Source organism: Drosophila hydei, unplaced genomic scaffold (genome assembly GCF_003285905.1).
Source record: "Drosophila hydei strain 15085-1641.00,03,60 unplaced genomic scaffold, DhydRS2 tig00008139-arrow-pilon, whole genome shotgun sequence".
Classification (NCBI taxonomy): Eukaryota; Metazoa; Arthropoda; class Insecta; order Diptera; family Drosophilidae; genus Drosophila; species Drosophila hydei.
Genome location: NW_022045847.1, coordinates 3035773 through 3059143, shown reverse-complemented (window position 1 = coordinate 3059143; position 23371 = coordinate 3035773). Strand labels below are relative to the sequence as shown.

At 34.7% G+C, this 23371-nt stretch overlaps 1 protein-coding gene across 1 annotated transcript in view; it reads left to right on the top strand.

The window, feature by feature from the left end:
• LOC111600841 (forkhead box protein P1) overlaps positions 1 to 23371 on the top strand; it is a 77649-nt gene that overhangs the window by 31029 nt on the left and 23249 nt on the right. Inside the window, exons 6-7 of the mRNA XM_023317146.2 lie at positions 10368 to 10444; positions 11520 to 11621. Coding sequence (XP_023172914.1) covers positions 10368 to 10444; positions 11520 to 11621 — 179 coding nt within the window. The remainder of the gene's footprint in view (positions 1 to 10367; positions 10445 to 11519; positions 11622 to 23371) is intronic.

Here is a 23371-nt window from a genome sequence, read left to right as displayed (position 1 = left end):
TTGGAGTGCGAGAAGTCGGTAATCCTAGCGTTAGCCGCTGCTATGGTGATAAACAACGTGAGGAGTGCTTAACTTTTCTTAAACTGAAATACTAGCTAATTGTAAGGGGAGTACCTATTTGAGGCTGTCCTTGTGGAGCACCCTAACCTTAATTAGAGCAGACGTTCCCCGGTCTGCTTTCACTTTTTGTTCTGTACACAACGGGGTCAGTTTATTTCGTAACCTCCTAATATTTTTCTGATATCTCCTCTCCAACTTCAACAAGTAAAAAAGCTCTAGTCGGGGTGCTGGACTAGGAGATACCCTGATCCCATTCCTATTTGCGTTTGTTAATATTTTCCGTAGTTTGTATTGTGTTTTCAAAAAAAAAAAGAAAATAAAAAACGACATTACGAGACCAGAATTCGAACCCGGATTTTTTGCGCAACGTGCACCAACTCTACCAACACCGCCACTTCATATTTAAAAAAAAAATTAAACAATAAAAAATGTCTCATCGCCGAGAGGATTGAACCCAATATTAAACGCTATCGAGCGCGCCGCCTCTACCAACGCAGCCACCGTAGCAGCTAATAATTCGAATAAAAATGAATACACGTAGTTGAATGTATGTGTGCACACGCATAGAAAAATGCATGAGCAAGGCGCTGCTGACATGTGCTTTTGCAAATTGGCCAAACGTTTTGTTTAATAACTTAATGGATTTTAATGAAATTTTCAGCATATGATCTACATAGTCGATTGGCTTGGTTGAGATGCAAACGCCCTCACATAATGGCCATATTTCCAACAGAACTTAAATTTTAAGAACAAAACAAAACAACAAATATCAAAATTACATTGGAGGCTCTAGCTCTTAGGACGTCCGAGATATAATTTATTAACTGCATTACAATCATATTTTTATTCGATAACAATTAAATGCGAATAGTTATCGAACAAACTTGACCTGCGCGTGCTATGCACGGAACTACAAACAAAATTTCAAGCCTCTAGCTCTTATAGATGCTGAGATCCACGCGTTCACACATATGGACAGACGGTCAGACGGACGGACAGACGGCCAGACGGACGGACAGACAGACGAACAGGGCTCAATCGACTCGGCTTGTCGTCCTGATCAAGAATATATATACTTTATGGGGTCTGCCACGCCTCCTTCTGCCTGCTACATACACAAAACCAATATACCCTATCAGGGTATAAAAATACGGTTTTGTCTGGAAGTATTGATGATGCCCAAGCAACGCTCATTGGCCTCTGCGTGAACAATCTCCATTGGTTTCTCGTAGGTCACTGATTTTCCTGTCTAGCTTTAGACATCTTCCGATTTCTGTTAGGGTGCTATGAAACCGTTCAACTTGGCCATTTGATGAGCTATGAAGCGGGGCGCGTTTACAATGTCAATGCCGTAGTTGTTTCTGAGCATAGAAGTTATGGTTTCAGAGTTGAAAGCGGTCTCATTGTCGCAATATACCGTTCTGGTATTAGGGAAATGTTTACAAGCTGTAACAAGAGACCTGTTATGTCGACAATCGATCTGGACTGTATTGGTTATACAACTGCAAATCTGGAGGGCTTGTTAACACATGTTAAGAACTGTTTCTTATCGGTTAAGAAAATGTGTAACATTCCGCTTGTGTACCTTGGGGGTTTCCCCGAGCTCTTGTTTCTTGGGGTGCCTGTCATATTTGGCTGTGGGCGACTATGCAGTTTGCAAACACCTCTTTGCATAAGCTGCTCATATTGAGATAATAGTAGTCGTGAAGGACTTGTTTGAAATTTTCCTGAGCCGCTCTGTGCGCACGATTGTACTCAGATGTGACAATTTCTAACTGTTCACATTTATCGGTTATGTCTTGCACAACATTTTTACATGGACGATATCGGGTTTTCGGGAAATGGGCAATTAGGCAATGTTGGAAGCTTGCTAAGGTGGGTAGGTCGCAGTGAATAGCGTTTACTTCTTTACGAGCTTCTAACATGCTGCTCTTGTCGATGAAACTGATTAAGTGGCGTGTTTTGCTGCGGAACAGCATAAGATTCCGCTTTAGAGGAAAACGTTCTTCCTCGAGGGCGATTTGGTTCCTGAAGCAATTTAGAGTCTTATCAGTAGCCTCGACCGAGTCAGTGAAAGCTTGCTGTGAATGGTTGCAGCGTCCGATTGGGGCTCATCTTGCAGAGCGTTAATGGTGGCACCAAAGTTTTCTTTGCATGATTTGTTAAAAACCTTAGCATTGTGTTGGTCGATGTATTCCTTCCATCTTTTAAGTTTTGAAAGTTTTGAAAGTTCTACAATTTGCCCTGAGCCCAAACAATAGCGAGCAGTTTTCATTCAATGATAAAGTAGTTTACCTCGACCTGTTTTAGTGTACAAGATATCATTGTAATGGGCCTACCTCTTGAGATAGTACTGCACCAATGTCATTAGCTGAGGCATCGGTAGTCAAGTCAACGGCCAAGTCAAACTGGATAAATAAGTATTACATCTTCTGATATCAAAATATTGCACAGACGTTCAAATGTCTCGTTGAACTCAACAAGGATTTTATTTAACATATGTCTACTTACCTAGCCGTTTTCTCCTTTCAGTATACCTGTAATTGATAAAGACTCTGCAGTAGCTTGCTAACCCTAGGAAAGATCTAACACAGTAAACGCTTTTCAGTTCATGTTAACATGTTAACATCGATTAGACATTTCAGCACGGAATCAATGTGGTGAACGTGGTATATTTCAAGCTCAGAGAAGATTATGACGTCATCTACGTATACGTGACATATCTTTCCAATTTGTTCCCTCAGAACATCATCAAATGTTCTTTGGAAAATGCTGCTCGCATTTTTTCGACCGAACGGTAAACGACAATATTCGTATTTGCCGCTATTTACCGAGAACGAAGTCTTTACCCGGTCCGTAAGATAAATCTGGTGGTTCCCTTACTTTAGGTCAAGAGTGGTGAAAAATTTAGCCTTTCCCAGATTCGCTAGAATCATGGGGATACTAGGCATTGGGTAACGGTCTGGGATGGTTTACTCGTTCAGTTTCCTGAAATCGATGACTAACCTCTTATTTCGATTACCAAAGGCGTCTGCACTTTTTTTGTCAACTACCCAAGTTTGTCTTCTGTAGGTCGACCTCGAGGGCCTAATGATGCCGTCTTTCAGCATTTGCTTGACTTCGTTGCTTACAAAGTCCCATAGGATTTGGGTAAGCCGGTTCGTTTTCCACTGTACGAATTGTAGCAATGACAGTGGTGTTGAAAGAGAGAGCTTCGTTTGCTGTTGAAAAGGCTTTTTCCTCTTAAGGATGATGTTCTTGAACTCTTTTAGGTAGGTAGGTAGGAACTACAATTTCATTGACATCAGTGAAATTTACTGGAGTTTCTCAGCGGTACCCTGATATTTTAGAGCATTATTTGCTAAGTTTAACTTGAGCCCGACCTGTGTTAACAGGTTAACAGGTCTAATAGGAAGAATGTAACAGTACCAGAAAATGTTCATTAGGCACTTTTGTCTAATTTCGGTTGAACCGTGGATTTAGTTCACCGAGAATGGTTTGGCGACTAGCATTCTGGTTCTTAGCTCCTTTTCGGGCTTCACATACTTTTTTGCCGTGCCTGTGTCATTGAATATTCTTAGAGTTCTCACAGCCAACCGTCGTTCAATGAACGGCAACCGGGAGTGCTCTCTAAAAAATTAACAGAGTCATCATTTTGGGCGTATTCGTTGTCAATCTCAATCTCTTCAACTGCAGCCCTTTCCGCCTTTTTGTAATCTGCCTTAAGCTCCTTGGAGTCTTCCTGAACTATATTATTGAGCCTTGGCGTATTGGATCTGTTAAACGATCCGACAAATTTTTTCGCTTTGTAGCATTTGAGTTGTTGGAGTGGTTTTCATAGTGTTCCGTGTGTAGCCTAAACCTGAAGGACAAATTAATTTTCATTGACTGTGGGGCTGCCACTTGATTTTCCTTGTTGGACTGATCTTGGTAATTGCCCTTTTTGTGTTTGACAAAGTCTGGGTTCCCATCCTGATTTTGGTGTTATTTGCTAAACCTGCCTAGCTTCCCAAGGGAATGACTCTTGCTGTTTTCAACCACTTGAGCCCGCTCCTCTACAGCTTTAGCGTAAGAATTTGCGAATATGCTCCTTTCAATGCTTGCCTCCGCTTCTCTGGCCAGAGCCAGAGCAGATGGCAAATGGTTTGGGTTGTGCTGGGAAAATCACAGCTCTAAGTGGATTTTTGAGACCCGAAATGAAGGCATGCAGGGCGTCGGCTCTAACTTCAGCGTTGAGCAAATCGGCGCCCTCTTGTTCATGCGTCATTACAATCTTATTAGTCACCAGTGTCAGTTTTTTCTAGACTTCGTCGTAGTACTGCATTAAGGACACATCACCCTGCCTGAATATTTCTAAGCCTTGCCTCGGTAAACGCAAAGATTTTTTATTATAGTAGGTGCAATCCAATCTGGCAATATGGCACAGTATAGTGTGCGCCTCTGATCTTGTTTCTTACACCACGAACTCTGGCTTGATTATGTTCAGAGGAATATGGCACCTAACTTCAAGTCTAACAGATATATTTTCATATTTAATGATCTGAGGTGCGTCCACCTGCAAACTCTGCACCCGAGCAATTGACGAGTTTATTTGGGATTGTTGCTGCGCTAATGCGTGCCTGACGGCATTTTCAATGAGTGATTAGATCTAACTGGGGTCCGTTGTGTTATCTAACGGGTAACTTGTTAACGGCTTATCTATTATGTATCTATCTTGTTCCGCTTCCCAGATATCCTCAGTGTCACATTCGAGTTTTACGTCCCTATTAGCACCTGCGCATCTCGTTGGCTGTTGGTTGACACTACACAAATATACTTTCACAGATGATCAATGATCGGCAGTTTCGTAAGCTAGCAAATTTGGGTTTTGTAAGAGAAGAGAATATTTCCGTAAAGACATGCACCATTTTTTTTTTTTTAGAAGCCGCAACTTTTGCGAGGCGACTGATTTGATTCCTATTATTTTTGGGTCATGCCGAAAAATTCACTTTTCCAACTTATATGTTCCAATTACCGGTAGGTTCGTGTTGTGGTTGTGCGCCAATTATTCTACTCTAACTCTCCCTCGACGTAACTCCATCGCACCAGTTCCGGATGTAGGTGGGTTAAAGATGGTTAGGGTGGAAGGCTGACTGGTCTTCGGTGCTTGCTAGCCTTGGGCTTTGAAAACAATAAAGAATAAAGCTGTATTTATTATATTAGGACGACTTGTGTCGTCGCATATTTACTTTCAACTAAAAACTGCAAGCACATCAAAACACATCTCTACCTTGAACTGTCAATGCATCACGCCACAAAGTCATGGTCGGCAAGCCGACTCAGCATTTGTTGCAATTCAGCGCAACACTTGAATATTAATATTTCGACGTATCAACGTTGTTTATGCAAAGCTCCTTAATTGTTTGTTTATACGCGTCGATCTCAGCACCTATAAGAGTTAGTCATGAAATTATTTTTTATTTATATTTATTTTATTTATATTATTTTATTATTATTACCGTTTTATTTTTATTGATTAAAAATATGATCAAAATTCAATTTTTAAACTATATCTCGTACGGCTTAAGAGCTAGAGCAAGATCCTCCAAATTTTATATTTGGTTTTATATTTTTAAAGCATTTTTTATATGTTTTTATGTTATATTTTGGATTTAGGTAAAGCTGGAAATATTGCCAATATCTGAAGAAGTGCATTCTCGAGTCCATATAAAACGAAAAAAACATGCATATCTTATGAATCCTGCCTTTTACTTCCCAATTAGTTTGAGATTCCACTTCAAGCCTCTATCATGACATTATAGAATTAAAACTGCTTAAAAGCTAGTTCGCTTAAACACCGAGTGAACTTTGAGTTTATAAAACGCACCTTGCTTTTTTGGAGCAACTGTACTTGCTTCTACAAAAAGCAGTAGCATAAAAATCGTAGATACATTTTCGAATTTTAAGAGCGTAATATTGATATTCATATGTTTATTTTTGCCAAAGCAGAGTCTTTGAATTTGATTACTAATCCAAAATATACATAATCTGGGTATTCATCATAAAAATCAATAAATCGGATGCTTACATCTTTTGTGGTATTCAAAGTACATTTAATAACGAGGTCAATATATAACTACCGTTACCTATGCATTTTGAGTCTCTTACTTCGTGTTTATATCCTGATCCTATTAAAAATGGGAAATCAGGGTATAATGGGTTTGTGCAAATGTATGTAACATTGAGAAATAGGCGTGGCAGACCCCATAAAGTATATTCTTGATCAGGACAGTCGATTTAGCCCTGTCCGTCCGTCCGTCTGGCCGTATGAGTGAACGCGTCGATCTCATCATCTATAAGAGCTACAGAAAATTTTTTGTAGGTCCGTCTATAGCACGCGCATATCAGGTTTGGTTCAACTATCCGCATTTAATTGTTATTGAAATTGAGTTAATAAATTAGCCTTTAGTGTTATGTATATTTTATGCAATTTTGGTTTTTGTTGGATTTTGGATACCTGCTCCAATTTCTCAAAATTCGTAAGCGGCTGGTCCCTGGGTTCGAGCCTCGCGGCGATGAGACCTTTTTTATTGTTTTATTTTTTTTTAGTTATGAAGTGGTGGTGTTGGTAGAGTTGGTGCGCGTTGCGTATAAATTGTGGGTTCGAATCTTTGTGTCGTAATGTCGTTTTTGTTTTTTTATTTGAACACTCGATACAAACTACGGAAACTATATAAAAACGCAGATATGGCTGTGATCAGGGTATCTCCTAGTCGGGCACCCCGACTAGAACTTTCTTACTTGTTTTTTTTTTTTTTGTAATTTGACTCAATAAATATTATTAAACAATTTACCATTAAAAAGTTCATAGCTCCTGTAACTTTGCATCAAAAGCTAAAAATTATTTTTTTTTCCGTTTGTAAACAACTTCTTGTAAAACGGTAGATTATCAAGTTTGGTTTTATTAATGGATAACTATTCCTGTTTTATTTTGAACGATTAAAAGCATTATCTGAATTCAGTTATTAAATTATATATTCTAGAACTTAAGAGCGGGAATTTCCTAAAGTTTGCATAAAGTGTAATGTATATTTTATAAAATTTTCATTTTTTTTTTTTCGATTTTCAATACCGATTTTCAAGCCGAATTGTTAAAATGGAGGCTTATTGAAAATATAGGCAACACTTACTAATTTTCGTTTTTACGAAGCTGACAAATATTGCAATAAAATATGTAGATCATATGGCAAGCAGCACCAAGCGTATGCGTATTCTCTATAAGTGCATTCATACATGCATTTATTTCGATTCTGAAGATCGTAGTTGCGAATTGAATTTCAGTTAATACCTTTGGGTTTGCATTCAATGAATATTGAATGGAAGCAATTGACCAAATGAATTTTAGAATCTAATAGCACATATTTGACTTTCATTTAAAAATATATATATATATATTTAAAGATTATAATTTTCGCAATGAAAAAAAAGTATAAACCTCACTGTTCGACGTCAAGCTTTAGATTTTTGTTATACCCATAACCCCTTGAAATGCGATAATTCAGTGTATAATGGTTTTGTTAAAATGTTCGCAGAAGGAGCCGTAGCTAATCCTGTTTGAATGTAATGAACTAAAAATGATACCGAATTTTTGGAATTTGACTTCGATAAATTTTTTTAAAAACTTGTATTTATGTATTGCATATATCTATATGATACTGCATCACCCTTTGTAAGGAGTGTGATTGGCTGATTCAGTTGTCGCTACTAGAAAGTACCGTTTAAGTGAGGCGACAGTTACAAGAAAAAGAACTGTGTGACCAAAACTCGCTTCGCTAAGACAATGTCGCAAGATAATATTAGTGTTCTGACATATACATACATATTGAGCTTCCCTTTAAAGGTGGGTTTTTGAACCGGATTTAAAACAATGAATAATGTATAAGACTAAATGAAAATATTAAATATAAAATGTCAGACATAGAGAAAAGTATCAGCTGACACAAAATTCATTCTTAATTGCTAGTCTGAGAAATAAAAAAATTCACACATTTGTATGTATGTGTACACGTGTATAGGAAAAATGGGTACGCTAGGAGCTGCTTTTCACGTGGTTTTATGTTATGGTTTACATGTTATATTTAAATATACATTCTTTCATATTTTCATTTTCTAATGAATGAAATGTAATTTTCAGTTTAATAAAGTTGATCAAATTCAGAGCTGGTATTCAAAATATAACAAAACACAAACACTCTAACACCAAACACGTACGAGATATAATTTAATAAGTTAAGTTCGACACTGTTCTCAGTCGATAACATCAAAACGAGAATAGTTATCGATTATTTGAAACAAACTTGATGTACGCTTTCTATATAGGGACCTACAAATTTTAAATATCTAGCTCTTAAAAGTTCATATACTCGGACAGATTGACGAACAAGCCGACGGACAACACTATGTGTATATACTTTTAAGTTTCATATATTATTCTAAATATAATGATTATGAACTTATAATAAACCTAATCAAAAATAAGTAAGAAAGCTCTAGTCGCGGTGCTCGACTAGGAGATACCCTGATCCCAGTCCTATTTGCGTTTATTAATATTTTCCGTAGTTTGCATCGAGTATTAAAAAAAAGAAAACAACGCAACGTGCACCAACTCTACCAATAATTAAAACAAAAAATAAAACAATAAAAACTATTTCATCTCCACCGGTCTCGAACTCTGGGTGTAGATACATATGAGCTCTGCCTCTACCAACGCACCCACTGCACCTCTTGCAAGAAGAGTTGCTAACTTAAAGTTGAGTAGCAGCTGAGGATTCAAGCAGTATTCAATCGCAATTTCGATTCTTGGAATAGGAAAAATGCGTGCGCGTGGCGCTGCTGTGCTTTTGCAAATTGGCCAAACGTTTTGTTTAATAACTTCTGTTTTACTTAATGGATTTTAATGAAATTTTCAGCATATATCCTATTGGCTTGGTTGAGATGCAAACGCTTTCACATAATGGCCCCAGTTCCAACTAAACTTAAATTTCAAGAATTTGGGGAAATTTGGAGCCAAGAAAAAACCATTATTCCCTGATTTCCCATTTTCAGTGGGATCAGGGTATAACAAGTAATAAAGCCCTAGTCGGGGTGCCCGACTAGGAGATACCCTGATCCCAGTCATATCTGCGTATTTTAATATTTTCCGTAGTTTATATCGAGTATTCAAAAAAAAAAAAAAAACATATAAAAAACAAAAATTGACATTACGACATCAAGATTCGAACCCACAATTTCTAAGCAACGCTCATTAACTCTACCAACACAACTTCATACTTAGCAATAAAAAATGTTCCATCGACGCCAGGCTCGAACCCAGGAACTAACCGCTTATGAGCGCCGCCCCTACCAACACAGCCACTGTGCTGCTTGGAAAGACAGTTGCATGTTTGAAGTTAAGTAGAAATAGAATAGAAAAGAATTCACGCATTTGAGTGGATGTGTGAACGCGTATAGGAAAAGTCCATGAGCTTGGCGCTGTTTTCATGTGCTTTTGCTAATTGGCCAAACGTTTTGTTTAATAACTTCTGTTTTACTTAATGGATTTTAATGAAATGTTCAGCATATGATTTACATATTCTCTTGTCTTGGTAGAGATTCAAACGCCTTCACATAATAGCCCTCTTTTCAACTGAACTTAAGTTTTAAGAATTTGGGGAAATTTGGAACAGGTATCCAAAATCTAACAAAAATAAAAATTGCATAAAATACAACATAAAACTAGACACAAAATTTGGAGGCTCTAGCACTTAAGCCGTTCGAGATATAATTTATTAACAGAATTTCAATAATGGTTTTATTCGAAAACAAACTTAATATGCGCGTGCTATACACGGACCCACACAAAAGGTCCTAGCTCTTATAGATGCTGAGATCGACGCGTTCACACATACGGACAGATGGACAGGGCTCAATCGACTCGGCTTGTCGTCCTGATCATTTTCAATGGGATCAGGGTATAAAAAGATGTTGAAAATAAAGTAGTAATATTGCATTCGGGTGGTACCGGTAACAAAATACTTATACATGGTTTGAACGTTGCAAGATCTAAGACGAAGATATAGTTATTCCCCGCCCAAAACCGTACAGTTTAAATGACGTCGAAACCACTTTCTGCTGATCGTCGCCATAAACTAAAACTAGTCTGTGGAAACCATGTTGAGTCCGAAAGATATATATACGGTCCTAAAGATAAATAATTTGTCATGATATGCGCTAAAGAAGCTATCATATGCTTTACATTTTTTTACTTATATTTTTGTATTAATTTTCAGAAATTCAACGGAACAGAGAGTTTTACAAAAATGCAGATGTTCGTCCACCGTTTACATATGCGTCGCTTATCAGACAGGTGAGCAAACATTAACGTTTATTATAACCTGTCTATAAAATGAATATGGTATATTAAGTTAACCAAGGCTCACCAAATTCTATATGTTTGTACGTAATAAAACTTCATTCAAGCTACAGTGACTGCATAATCCTCGTTAACGATTCAATAACAACTAAATTTATTATAGTTGTCTTTAAACCTGCTCTTTATGACAGGAAGCAGTAGCAAAAGTACTTCAAATTTGAGCTTTCGTACTTTAAAATTTAAATTTAAAAAATGATATTCGACGCCTCAAGAATCGGACAACGTAATTTATAGGTCAATCTATAGTTTTTCTTAGACATAACATTTTTATACTCATTTACGAAGTACGATAAACGTAATTTAGATTTTAAGCTCGTTGATGCCCAATCTGATAAAGCCTTAAGATTTTCCCACTACGTCCACTAGGGGCGTGGTAGATTGGTAGGGATTTCAAAATTAAAACAGATACTCGCGTAGATAACCCAAGATCAAAAAGATGTTGCGGATACATTAAGAGTTTTAGAGCTAGAGTCGAAATTTTGCACATTTGTTACTGTTAAAATCCTCTACAGATAGACGAAAGAAGTATATACCTACGTCCACAAGGGAGTCGACATATTATAATGTGTTTTGCATAAATGTAATATTTTAAACACTATTATTGCTAAAGACTTGAAGATATACACGTGTTTGTAACCGGCATCTTAAAAGATATATAATATATATATATATATATATATATATAATATATACATATATATAGATATATATATATAATATATACATATATATATATATATATATATATATATATATATACAATATATTATAATTTAACAACTACAATATTATTAACCACCTCTATTGACTTACCAAAAATTAAATAAACATATTTGTCGCTTTAGAGGTGGCAAATCGAAAAAAAAAATATGTTTTGCAAAATGTTGGAGCCAGCAGCGTTTAGATCGTAAATGAGTATTATGCAGACTTCAGCGTCCGGTTGCACCATTCCTACTTGTTGTTTAGTGACCTAAAGATTAATATTAAAATTTTCTTTCTTTAACAAAAGGCTATCATTGACTCTCCAGACAAGCAGTTGACGTTGAACGAAATATATAATTGGTTTCAAAATACATTTTGTTATTTCCGGAGAAATGCAGCAACATGGAAGGTACATACTGTAAAATATAGCTATATCAACTTAACAAAAAATATATATTTATTTAATATATTTTTACGTTCGAGATTGTAATTTTTTAAAGCAAAATAATCCATAGAAACTTCAATTATTAAAACATATAAATAAACAGATATAAAGGGGAATATATAATCTATCATGCTTAAATTTATATATTTTTAGTTATTAAAAAGAGTTAAAAATTAATGAAAGTTGGCTTTTTGTCTAAGCATAGGTTATGCTCGAGTCGTGATATTCCAATCATTCAAAGATTATTTTATACATACATTGCAAACAACACAACACGAGCTCCGCTTACTTTGGCTTCGAATATTGTCTTTACTATTGGAACTTAATTGTCGCAAAAGTTCTCTTCTAGATGAACTTTCATAATGAAATAATTATGGCATCCAAATGCATGTATTTGCCAAATCACAAAACGCCTTTTTTGTAAGTTTGTGAAGGGGAGAGGTATATTAAATCCAAAATATACATTTCTGTATTTTGATAAACCTAAATTCAAGCTACGAGTAAAAAACAAATACAAATCATCGATTAAATGCGATGAGTTATCCAAATAAAAATACGAGATTGCTGCGAACATTCAGTCAGACGAACAAGGCTAAATCGGCTCAACTCATCGTCCTGAAAATAATATATAATATTTATTGGCTGTGCCATACCTCCTTCTGACTATTACATACATATTAATAAAACTATTATAACGTAATTTTCCATTTTCAATGGATCCAGGGCCTACAAGATTTACGCCCATTTTAGAATCTTTAATTTACATAACATTTATAGTTATTTAACCACATATTGCATTAATTTTTAATGATAGGTAATTAAGATCATTTGGATCTTTTATTTCCATGTTCATGTCCTGAAAATGTAATTCCAAACACGAAACTTCAAATAATGGGTGGCTTACTCAGGAGAATTTTCTGGAAAACGTGGTCGTTCGTCATCCAATTGGTCAATTATTGCCGTATTGGCTACACACGTGTGCTTTCGTGAATTGTCTTTGAATAATCTTCAGTCTTTCGATCTTTTTTAAGGTAATCAGTATAAATAATACAGCGTTTATCTCATACTATGATCCAAATTGTTCACGATTATCCTTTGTCAAGGAAAGCTTCTATTTTGATTGTTCTTTGTTGTTTGGTGAAAAATAAATTTCAATAAAAGCTATTTTTGCCATTGCGTATGGAAACATCATGAAACATCATTCATATAACCGCTCAAGCTCTTCTAAATTCGTAGATCAGAGAATATTATCCAGGTGTGCCAAATCGCATTGTCCTGGAAACCAATTGATGACGGTTTTCTGCAATTTTTCACATTGAAAGCCATATTTTGTTCAATTCTTACAATGTAATAAAGCCGCTTATATGTAAGATGCCTATTTAATCAAGTATAGCCGATCATCCAATAGTGTTATGTAAAATGTTTTGATGATTTTTTACATGATGCCCTCTTATGGGCGAAATGATCGCCATCTGCACAAGTTAATTCAGTCGTTGTGAAATTCACTTATTTACACTTATTAGAAGTGAAGGTGCTCAGTTAACATATTATTTATCAATATTTTCCCTTTCTTTTGGCGTTTTTTTATACCCTAATCCCATTGAAAATGGGAAATTAGAGTATAACGATTTTGTGCAAATGTATGTAACAGGCAGAAGGAGGAGTGGCAGACCCCATAAAATAAATATATTCTTGATCAGGACGACAAGTCGAGTCGATTGAGCCGGTGTGGCAGACCCCATTAAGTATATATATATATATTCACGCATGTCTGCCTTATAAACACAGTAACCAAGTAAATCACAAAAGCTACCGACTTGAAATTTTATATATATACTCGTGTGTAACATACGCTGTAGAAGTTTGTATTTTTTCGGTAATATCGTAAAAGTTGGATACTTTAGACTGTGTAGGTCTCAATAATGAATACACAGACTTTACGTCTTTCGAATTTTGGTTGTCTTCTTCTATTCCCTCATATTTGCAGAAATTGATTTTAAATGCTAGAAGTGTGTATTAGCAAATATAAACATCGGGATGCTATCTTTTAGCGCAGAAAATGGAACTGATGGAACGCACTAAAAAAAAGTTATTCAACTATTGATTTCCCATATACACAGCCACTGCGCTAACTGTGTAACAAGTAGAGCGCGTGAGTATGTGAGTGTGTCTGTGTCGGTTGTCATTTATGTAGAAAAGAATCAGAATGATTGGAATACCAGCTTTTCGTAGGGTTCAGGATATCACATACTCGGCCAGTTTCGACTAGACCATTTTTGCTTATTCATGAGACAGGGTTTAACTGAATTGAAATTAGATAGCATTATGCATTATTAGATCATTTTTCCAGCATTTGCTTCAGCTTACTGATCTTTTATTATAACATAGTTCTAAAACTTGTGATTATTATGCTTTACAATTTTGATTCATAGGTTTTACACATACTACTGTCATCAATTGGACAACTTTTATTCTGTTGTCGAAAATGTCCCTTTCTGGGTTACGATATAAATTTATGTTCCTTCTCTATGTATGGTTTTATTTCTGATTATTAATCAGACGACGTATTAATCTAATGTGTCTATATCTCTCTGTCTATCTTTCCGTCGATCCGTCCGTAAGCATGTCCGTTTTCATGGACGTGACTAATTTGAATTTATAATATTCGAATAGCTTGTAATTATACATAATATAATAATGCATATCTTACTAAATAATGGATTTAAATTGATGCATATGAATAACTCTAGAATGCAGTACGTCACAATCTGTCTCTGCATAAATGCTTCATGCGCGTTGAGAATGTTAAAGGCGCTGTATGGACAGTAGATGAAATAGAATTCTATAAAAGACGACCACAACGTACAACTGCTGCTGCTGGTAATTTAGCAGGAGTGAAAAACTCAATGGATAATAATTTTTATATAGCATTAAACTTTGGGTAGGTGGGACACTCGTCAACTACATTTTTCATCATAAACTTTTTTCTCACGTTATTCTTTTTTCTAAAAATTTCTCTCTAGAAACGTATATTTAAGTCAAAAAAAATATATCATATTTTTAAACAATAAATAAATACGTTATAAAATAAAACAAAATATGGCAAGTTTGTGCGAATAACTACATTGATAGTAGCCTTAATTGCAGTAGGATATGTCCAGTTTCTTTTGCTTGTCCTTGTGTTTAACATATATGCAAAGTAAATCAACTTTAGTTGCAGTGTTGCTGTACAAATGCACTATGCCTACCAATGAATAGGGTAAATAACTTGTTTTTTTACTTGAGATACAATTTATTAGGATCTCATTACCTGTTATTGAAATGTAAAAAGATATCGAAGAAAAGTAACAAACACCTTCAGCATATCCCACGGGGCTATCAAATAATATAAAATGGTACGGTAAAGTTAATTTAGATGATACTAAATTATTAAGCCGTATGTATTTATTCTTTCCCAAGAATTGAGAGTAGTCTACATCCGAAAGCTCATGCTGGAATCCGCTGAATCCATCCGGGCTTCGATCAACAACGTAAATACTGTCATGCTCATTTTCGTATTATGTCGCCCACTACACTACAATACCAGACTGTTGCTGAACATATTCTAATGACTGCTAAGCAACCGTAAACACTATCTGTAAAGAAAAAATTAAAATTAATGAAATGAAATTACTAAAAAAAAAATAAAAAAAAATAATTCACACTAGTGTTTTTTAAAAACGGCGTAAACTGACTCAATTTAAGAATGAGGTATAAGAAAGGGAAGTATAAATGTTGACACATTTATATATTCACTAAATATTAAATATTATATTGAATGGGACATCCTTACAGAACAAACAAAACTCTACCTGCGATTATATAGCAGTTAACTGCAAAAGTCTGATAGAAATCGATAACGTTGTTAAAACTGTGGAAAGCAATCTGCAATTACATCATGTGTAAATCAACTGTTCATTTGGAAATCAGTATATGGATCTCGGATAGCGTTGTTTGTGATTATATACCAAAGTGCTCAAACTGTATCGGACTAATCTGCCGATATTACATTGTTAGGCATATATCAGGCGAAGACCGACTACATCTCAAGAAGATGATCCAACGTCCTTGCCAATGATGATGAAGCTATTGGAGCTATTGGAATATTTACCGTGTCAGTCGGCATCGTTGGCAACAAACTTATTTTGAACTCAGTTGGAAGAGATTCTTTTATAACCTTAATTATAGTCATTCAGGAAGTGATCGAGAATATTTTTTTTGTTCAATGTCCGTCATGCTATCCGCCCGTCTGTTCTCCTATTCGCATGAGCACAAACCATTTCGCGGCTGTTGAAGCTAGAGACTTGTAATTTTTTTAATATACTCATGAGTACCCTCGTGTCATAAAGTGTTAACATTTCCTCGATACGCCCACAAAAGTCATGGCAAAGTAGGACATACTTTATCTGTTAAGTCAGACACACAATTAGTTAAAGAGCTAGAGACTTAAAATTTGGAACATAAACGCGATCAAAATGATACCCAAGATCGTGGATATTGTCAGATATGAATATATAGTGATTTTAAACATTCTATTATATTTCGATCACTATTATTGCTAGTGACTTAAAAGTAAGCGTATATGCTCTGAAAGAAAAAATCGTAATTCAAAGGCATACCAATTTGTGATTGAGAAATTAGAAGTTTTTTTTTTTAAATTATTAAATATTCAGTGTGCCTATTTTAATATTTGTCTGAGTTGTTAATTGTATTTCCTCCGTATTCCTCCAATATGTGAGTGAAGTCGAGGACGTCCAACAATATATTATATATTAATATATTAATATTCTTGCGATATTGTGATATTTGCATTTGAAATGAATCTGCCCCTTCTGTTTTACTATCGGATAACATTCAACATAAACAATGTTAGTGAAGTTTTATCATTTATAATATCGAAATATACGGATTATATGGATCTCCTTTTTAGCTTCAAAGCGAATTCAAGAAAAAATATAGAAAAAGCTTATTAAAAGAAAGAGAAAATACAAGTTGAATTTTGTGCAAAAATGAGCTAATAATGTTTGAAATTTAAATTACTACAACTTATTGTATTAGGCTATAAGATTGATGTAGAAAAATTGTAGATGTATGTAGCACTGCCAAGTAAATTATATATTATTATATCTATCTTTCAATTGGGGAGGTGTGTAAAGATTTATGAATGTATAAGAGTCAGCACACATAAAAAATAGCATGTGAATACTAAGTTAATAAACAGACTACTTACAAATTGTATTCATTTATAACCGCGCGGAGAAAAACTAAGGCTGCTAATGATTTATTGAAACCTAATTTTTTTATATATTTATTTTTACTGTTTTGTTCTCATTCACGAAGTGAAAGAGTATATTAGTTTTGTATAATGGACTTCTTGCTCTTAATCCATTCTTGAAGGTAAATTAGTATATTGTCTTGCTGTCCGGCCGACTGTCCATATGAATACAAACTATTTCGCCGATATTGAAGCTAGTGTGTAGCCGCATTAAAATATAAATTTTTTACCCTCGCCCATAGGCGGAGCTGTAAAAGCAAATGTCAACATCTTCTAAAGTTGTGGTGTTAGAAAATAATAAATAATAATAATTATATTATTGAGTTACTGTATTGAGGCATTGATGCAACTTTTTGGAGCTTTAGCCCCAAAATTGCTAGTTACGTTAGTATTGACTCCTAAAATATCATGTCCACGCCTACTTGGGGCGTGCCAATTGTTGAAATATGTATAGCGCGTACAACGCTTGAATTCTTGAAAGCTAGTCAGAGCTAGTTTTGTAATCCTACTTTCGTTCGATGCAGTCACTCAGAAACAGACTCATAATAAATATTTCTTTCTAAAAGTAACGTGCCGCTCCTATTCTTTCACAAGCGCTTAAATTAAATATCCAACAGGTTATGGGTCAACGATATTGTTATAAAATGAAAAAGTTAATTTTAATTACTAAATCTGAGTCCGTGAGAAAATTAACTATGATGAGTCGACTGGAGCTGTATTCCATCGATAAGTTGGATGACGCAAATTGCGCATTGACCTCAATGAATTTTAAACTGCGATAAAAATTTTTACTTGCAAGAAAAACCACATATATGCTGAAAGCATTGGAACAATTATTGAGTATTAATTACAAAAATTAATTAATAAATGTGCTTTATGTTAAGGAGCTGCAAGGTAATTCTGTCTCAATATCCAAAACTGTTGATTTATTTTTTAAAAAATCGCCACTTAGTAAAAGATAACAAAAATTTTGAAACATTTATTGATGACTGTTGGCAATATACTTTTTTGTATTTTTTAAAATCGCTGTATTAGTATAAAGTACGCTGAAAGACTATGTGGAAGGAAACGAAAGGCAGTTCGAACCGATAACGATTATGAATATTTAAGATGTATCTATCTGACAGTGGATTATAGAGATAACGGACAGATCAGAATGGGGTTAGCGAACGGGCGCACCGCACTTTGGTAGAAATGGCAAGAAGTATGTTGTTGTACTCTGATACCAGTGAATCACTTTACAGTGAAGGAGTAACAACGGCAGCATATTTACTTAATCGGTCAAAAATTAAAGCTTTAAGCAGCAGACTCCTGTTTCAGGTTCAAAGACAATCGCTCTGGATAAAACGAATGAATAACAGTTTACATAAAAAGGTACCAAATACACAATGATAGACTACTCGTCTTCAGCAAAGTATACATTCTCGAAAATCAAATAGAAAATCGAAAGCAGAGAAAATATTTTTGGTGGTTATAAAAAGGAAATACATTTGTTTAACGAGAAGAGATCGTGTCATCAGCGGCAAGCGATCGATTTATGCACTGAAAACATCAAAACTGAGGATGGTCTGCAAGCAAACCAGGTCGACCAAGGAAAGTTTATATGTTACAGGCGGATGACATATTTATACCAGGATCTATGATATAAGTTAACGAATTAAAAATTAGGGTGGATTCAGATTCAGAGGGATTCAGAGGGAGATTGATTGATTGAAGCAAACAACACTTGGGAGCTTATAAATTTACCAAACGGCAAAAAGGCTATAGGCAGCAAATGGCTGTATGGCATCAAGGTTGACATAAATTTCTACGTCGTTAACTTTAAATCTAGCTTAATGGCAAAATAAGTCTTATAAAAAGGATCATTATGTCGTCTTTTTTTTATTATCGTCAGTAAGATTTATCATAGCTTGGGTTGTGATATGATAAGTTGTTTCTGCATAAAATGGATATATCATCTGCTTACTTAAGCAGTGAAGCAACGAATAAGCTGAAGAAATCGCTGTACGACTTGAAACAGAGCGGAAGAGGGTATAACGCCAAACTGGCGTTCCGAGACTTGTGTCAATACGCGCAATAGGAAAGGTAGAATTAATACAACTGCAGTTCATATCAACGATCTAATGACTGGCTCAAGTAGATATGATAAAAAGATATAAAGGCCTCAATTGCAAAATTTTTGAAGTAGTTAACATCGGCCTGATCAATCACTTCTTAGACATAGAAGTTGAGCATGAGGCATGCATCATATGTATTGGTCACAAGTAATACATCGAGCAGATGCTACATACTTTGGGAATGTCAGCATGCATGCATATGCATGATCAAAGGTGATGACCCCAATTGTGAAGGTATTAATGAATCAATGTCATATTCTGCTTAATATATTTAGCAATAACAACTAGGCCAGACATATTGCACTTTGTTAGAAAGCCAATGAAATGATTTCCGATGTGTTAACTGAGAATTCGCAAGAGATCGAACATGTTAAACGTATAAATGAGATTTTAGTAACCTATCAAGTATATAATCGTTGAAATGTTGAAAAGCAGTGTTGAAGTATGTAACAGACTCACAATAAATATTTCTTTCTATAACTATCGTCTCTCTTATTCTTGCTCAAACGCTTAAATCAAATATTTAATAAATATAATCATATTTTATTCATTTCTATTTAATAGCTTAAGCCTTTTCTAATTATTTTTCTTCTTATATTTTTAAATTTTTACAATATTATAATTGTATGGAACTTTAGAACGCTATTCGAACAAATTTATCACTACATAAATGTTTCGTCCGTTACGAAGATGACTTCGGCTCTTTTTGGATGGTGGATGATAATGAGTTCATTAAGAGACGACATTTGTCTCGGGGTCGCCCTCGCAAATATGAACCTTCATCGTCACCCAATTCAAATCACTCAGACTGCGCTAATAATAAAGACTCTTGTGATAATTGCTATCAATCTTGCAATAATACACTTATTGATCCAGAAAATAAAATAGAAAATAATGACATAACTCAAAAAACATGCTTTAACTCATGCAACCGTCACCGTAGTAAAAGACAAAAACAAAATATTGACGAGAGTACATATAGGAGTGAATGCATGGGCCAAGTTTCAAAAACAATTGTCAATTCGGAGGAACTTCCTTTGTCAAGTAATGACTTTATTAATATCGATGATGATTCAGGGACTATGTTTCAAAAAAATATTAATCATTTTTACCATTAGTGCAAATAGTTATGTAACATATTTATGAAGTGTGCATTGCTGTTATTTATATATATATAGATATATAGATATATATATATATATATATATAGATATATAGATATATATATATATATATATATATATATATATATATATATATTCATTAGGATTCGGCAAAAATTGGACATATGATAAATGTAGAGTTATTAATAAGATAATCACAATCAATAATTAATAAATTGTTTCTATATTGGGTATTTACCATTATACGTGTCCTAACATTGCATAAATTGAAGATAATTACCAACAGCAAAAATAAATACACATTAAAAAGTACGTATCGTTTACTTTTCCTAACTGCGAGAATATAGGGGATGCGCCTTGGCCTACAATAAGAGTTATATGAAATATAATTTGTGTATAAACTGTTCATATTTGTCTCCCAACTTGAGCACTTTTACTTTTGTTTTGCCCGTTAATCTGAACTTTAAACGGTCTGATAGTATGAATAAACGTGTCGATCTCAAATCCAATAAAATCGAAAGATTTAAATTTTAAAGATGTAGCAAAATTGATCAGTTTAATCAATTCAAATTTACTGTGTAATAATAATAATTTTTAAAAATAATAGAATATTAAAATAATATTTATATATTTCACAATTTTGATGCCTCTCTTATTTCCACTAACCCTTTAAAACACCAATCATTTCAAATAATTGTACATACAAACATATCTTTTATTTTCCATACGGCACATTCACCTTTAAATATTTATAAGAACTGATTGGTAATCTTTAGAAAAAAGAAATCCGACTTAAATTAGTAATAAAATTAAAATCGTTTGACTTTTCTAAGCAATCAACCTTTAGTCATTATGAAAACGCCAGCAATTGTTAGTCAATGAACGATTTAAAATAAAGGCTTAAAGTCCGACTGAAGCAAATTTCACGAAGTTAAATGAATATATTGGTTTTGTACAATGTCCGACTTGCTGTCCGTCTGTTTTCCGTCAGTCCGTATGAAAGCACTATTCTTGTACTCGGGAGTACAACCCACAAAAAAAAAAATATATATATATATATAAAAATTGTATATGTCTACGCTGATAGGTTGAGTGGCAAACCTATAGCAAAACTACAAGCTTCTGAATTCGATTATTGAATTACTGTTGAACTCTTCTCTCGATGGGCCAAAAATAAATGTTGCGTGCTTTGGAAAACACGACTGCAAGGGCCGCAGTTACAAACTAAAATTTTAACAACCAAGATTTACATTAATATGCCTCTTAAGGTCGTGGCCAATCGGAGAAGTGAATGAATAATATGCTGCGTATATCGCCCAAGTACACAGTTCTTACTTATTTGTTTTTGAGCTAATGATAGATACAAGCTAAATTTGTGATGTAGCCTTAAAACGTTTTTATTCAACTCCAAGCGGTGCAGGAGGATGATTACAATATCACCTCTGTGCGGGGTTCAGAGTATCTCGTCTCGGGATATCTATTCGAGACTGTTCGACTAGGAGAGATCCTGAGTAAGTAATATTCTTATTATTGAGTTTCTTTTCTAACTATGTACATTAGCAAAACGTCAGCAAAAGCATTAGCATTGGTTGAAGGAAAACGGTCACATCCCATAAAGTATATATTCTTAATCTGGACAACGAGTTGAGTAAATCTGACAATGTCCATTAGTTCATATGCCTCATCCCATTTTCTTATATTCAATCAATGTCGATAGATTGGCTTTGTTTTTTTAAGCGTAAATTGAATACCACAAATGCTGGACACTTTAAATTTACTGTTTAGGTTCATCATTATGCACAGATTTTGTATATTTTTAATTTTTGATATGTCCCCACCATTTCCCAAAAAAAACCTCTAATAGAGATTTGAGCTTTGCAAATAAAAAAATTTGGATGAAAAGAAAGTATTTAAAAATTAAGTTCCGGTAGTAATGCACATACCCGTGCATGTGTTGCTCGCAATGCTTATATAAAAGAAACGTGGTATGATTAGTGTACCACCGCTTCGCCGAGTTCAGGCTCTCTTTTTGTAGAGCCATCCCGACCCAAGAGAGGTCTTGAGTCAACTGGGCTAACTTATTTATTGAAACCCTTTCTTTATACCCATTGAAAATGAGAAATCAGTGTATAATGGTTTCGTGCAACTGTATGTAACAAACAGAAGAGGGCGTGACAGACCCCATAACGCGTATAGATTCTTGATCAGGACGACAAGCTGAATCAATTGAGCCCTATCCGTCTGTATGTTCGACCGTCTGTCTGCATAATTGAATAACTTTATTGAAACCCTTTCTTTTATACCCTGATCCCATTGAAAATGAGAAATCAGTGTACAATGGTTTAGTACAATTGTATGTAACAGACAAAAGGAGACTGTCACAACTCCTTGAAGATTCTTGATCAGGACGACAAGCTGAGTCGATTGAGCACTGGCCGTCTGTCTGTCCGTATGTGTGAACGCGTCGATTTCAGCATCTCTAAGAGCTAAAGATTTGAAATTTTTCGGTGTACAGCACGCGCAAATCCAGTTTGTTTCAAATAATCGATAACTATTCCCGTTTTATTGTTATCGATTAAAAACATGATCGAAAGGCAGTTATTAAATTATAGCCCGGCTTAAGAGTTAGAACTAGAGCCTCCAAATGTTGTATTTATTTTTATGTATATTCTTTACAATTTCGATTTTTGTTATATTTTCTATACCGGCTTCAAATTGCCCCATATTCATTTAAGTTAAGTTGGAAATGTGGCCAATATGTGAAGGAGTTTGCATTTCTACTAAACCAATAGAATATCATAGATCATATGCTGAACATTTCATTAAAATCCATTAAGTAAAACAGAAGTTTTAAACAAAACGTAAGCAACGCCAAGCTCTCGCATGCGTGAATTCTTGTTTATTCCAAATATCTAAATTGCAATTGAATTGTGCTGGAACTATCAGGTGTTACGTATGTTGAGATTTGCAACTTGTTGTACTAGCGCAAGGCGGCGCGCGTTGGCGACAATAACTGGGTTCGAGCCAGGCGAAAAGACGTTTTTTTTTATTTTTATAATTAATCTTGGTGTCCCAATGTCGGCTTTTATGTTTTTTAGTTTTTTTAGTACTCTATACAAACTATTGCAAACATTAAAAAACCCAGATAGGACTGGGATC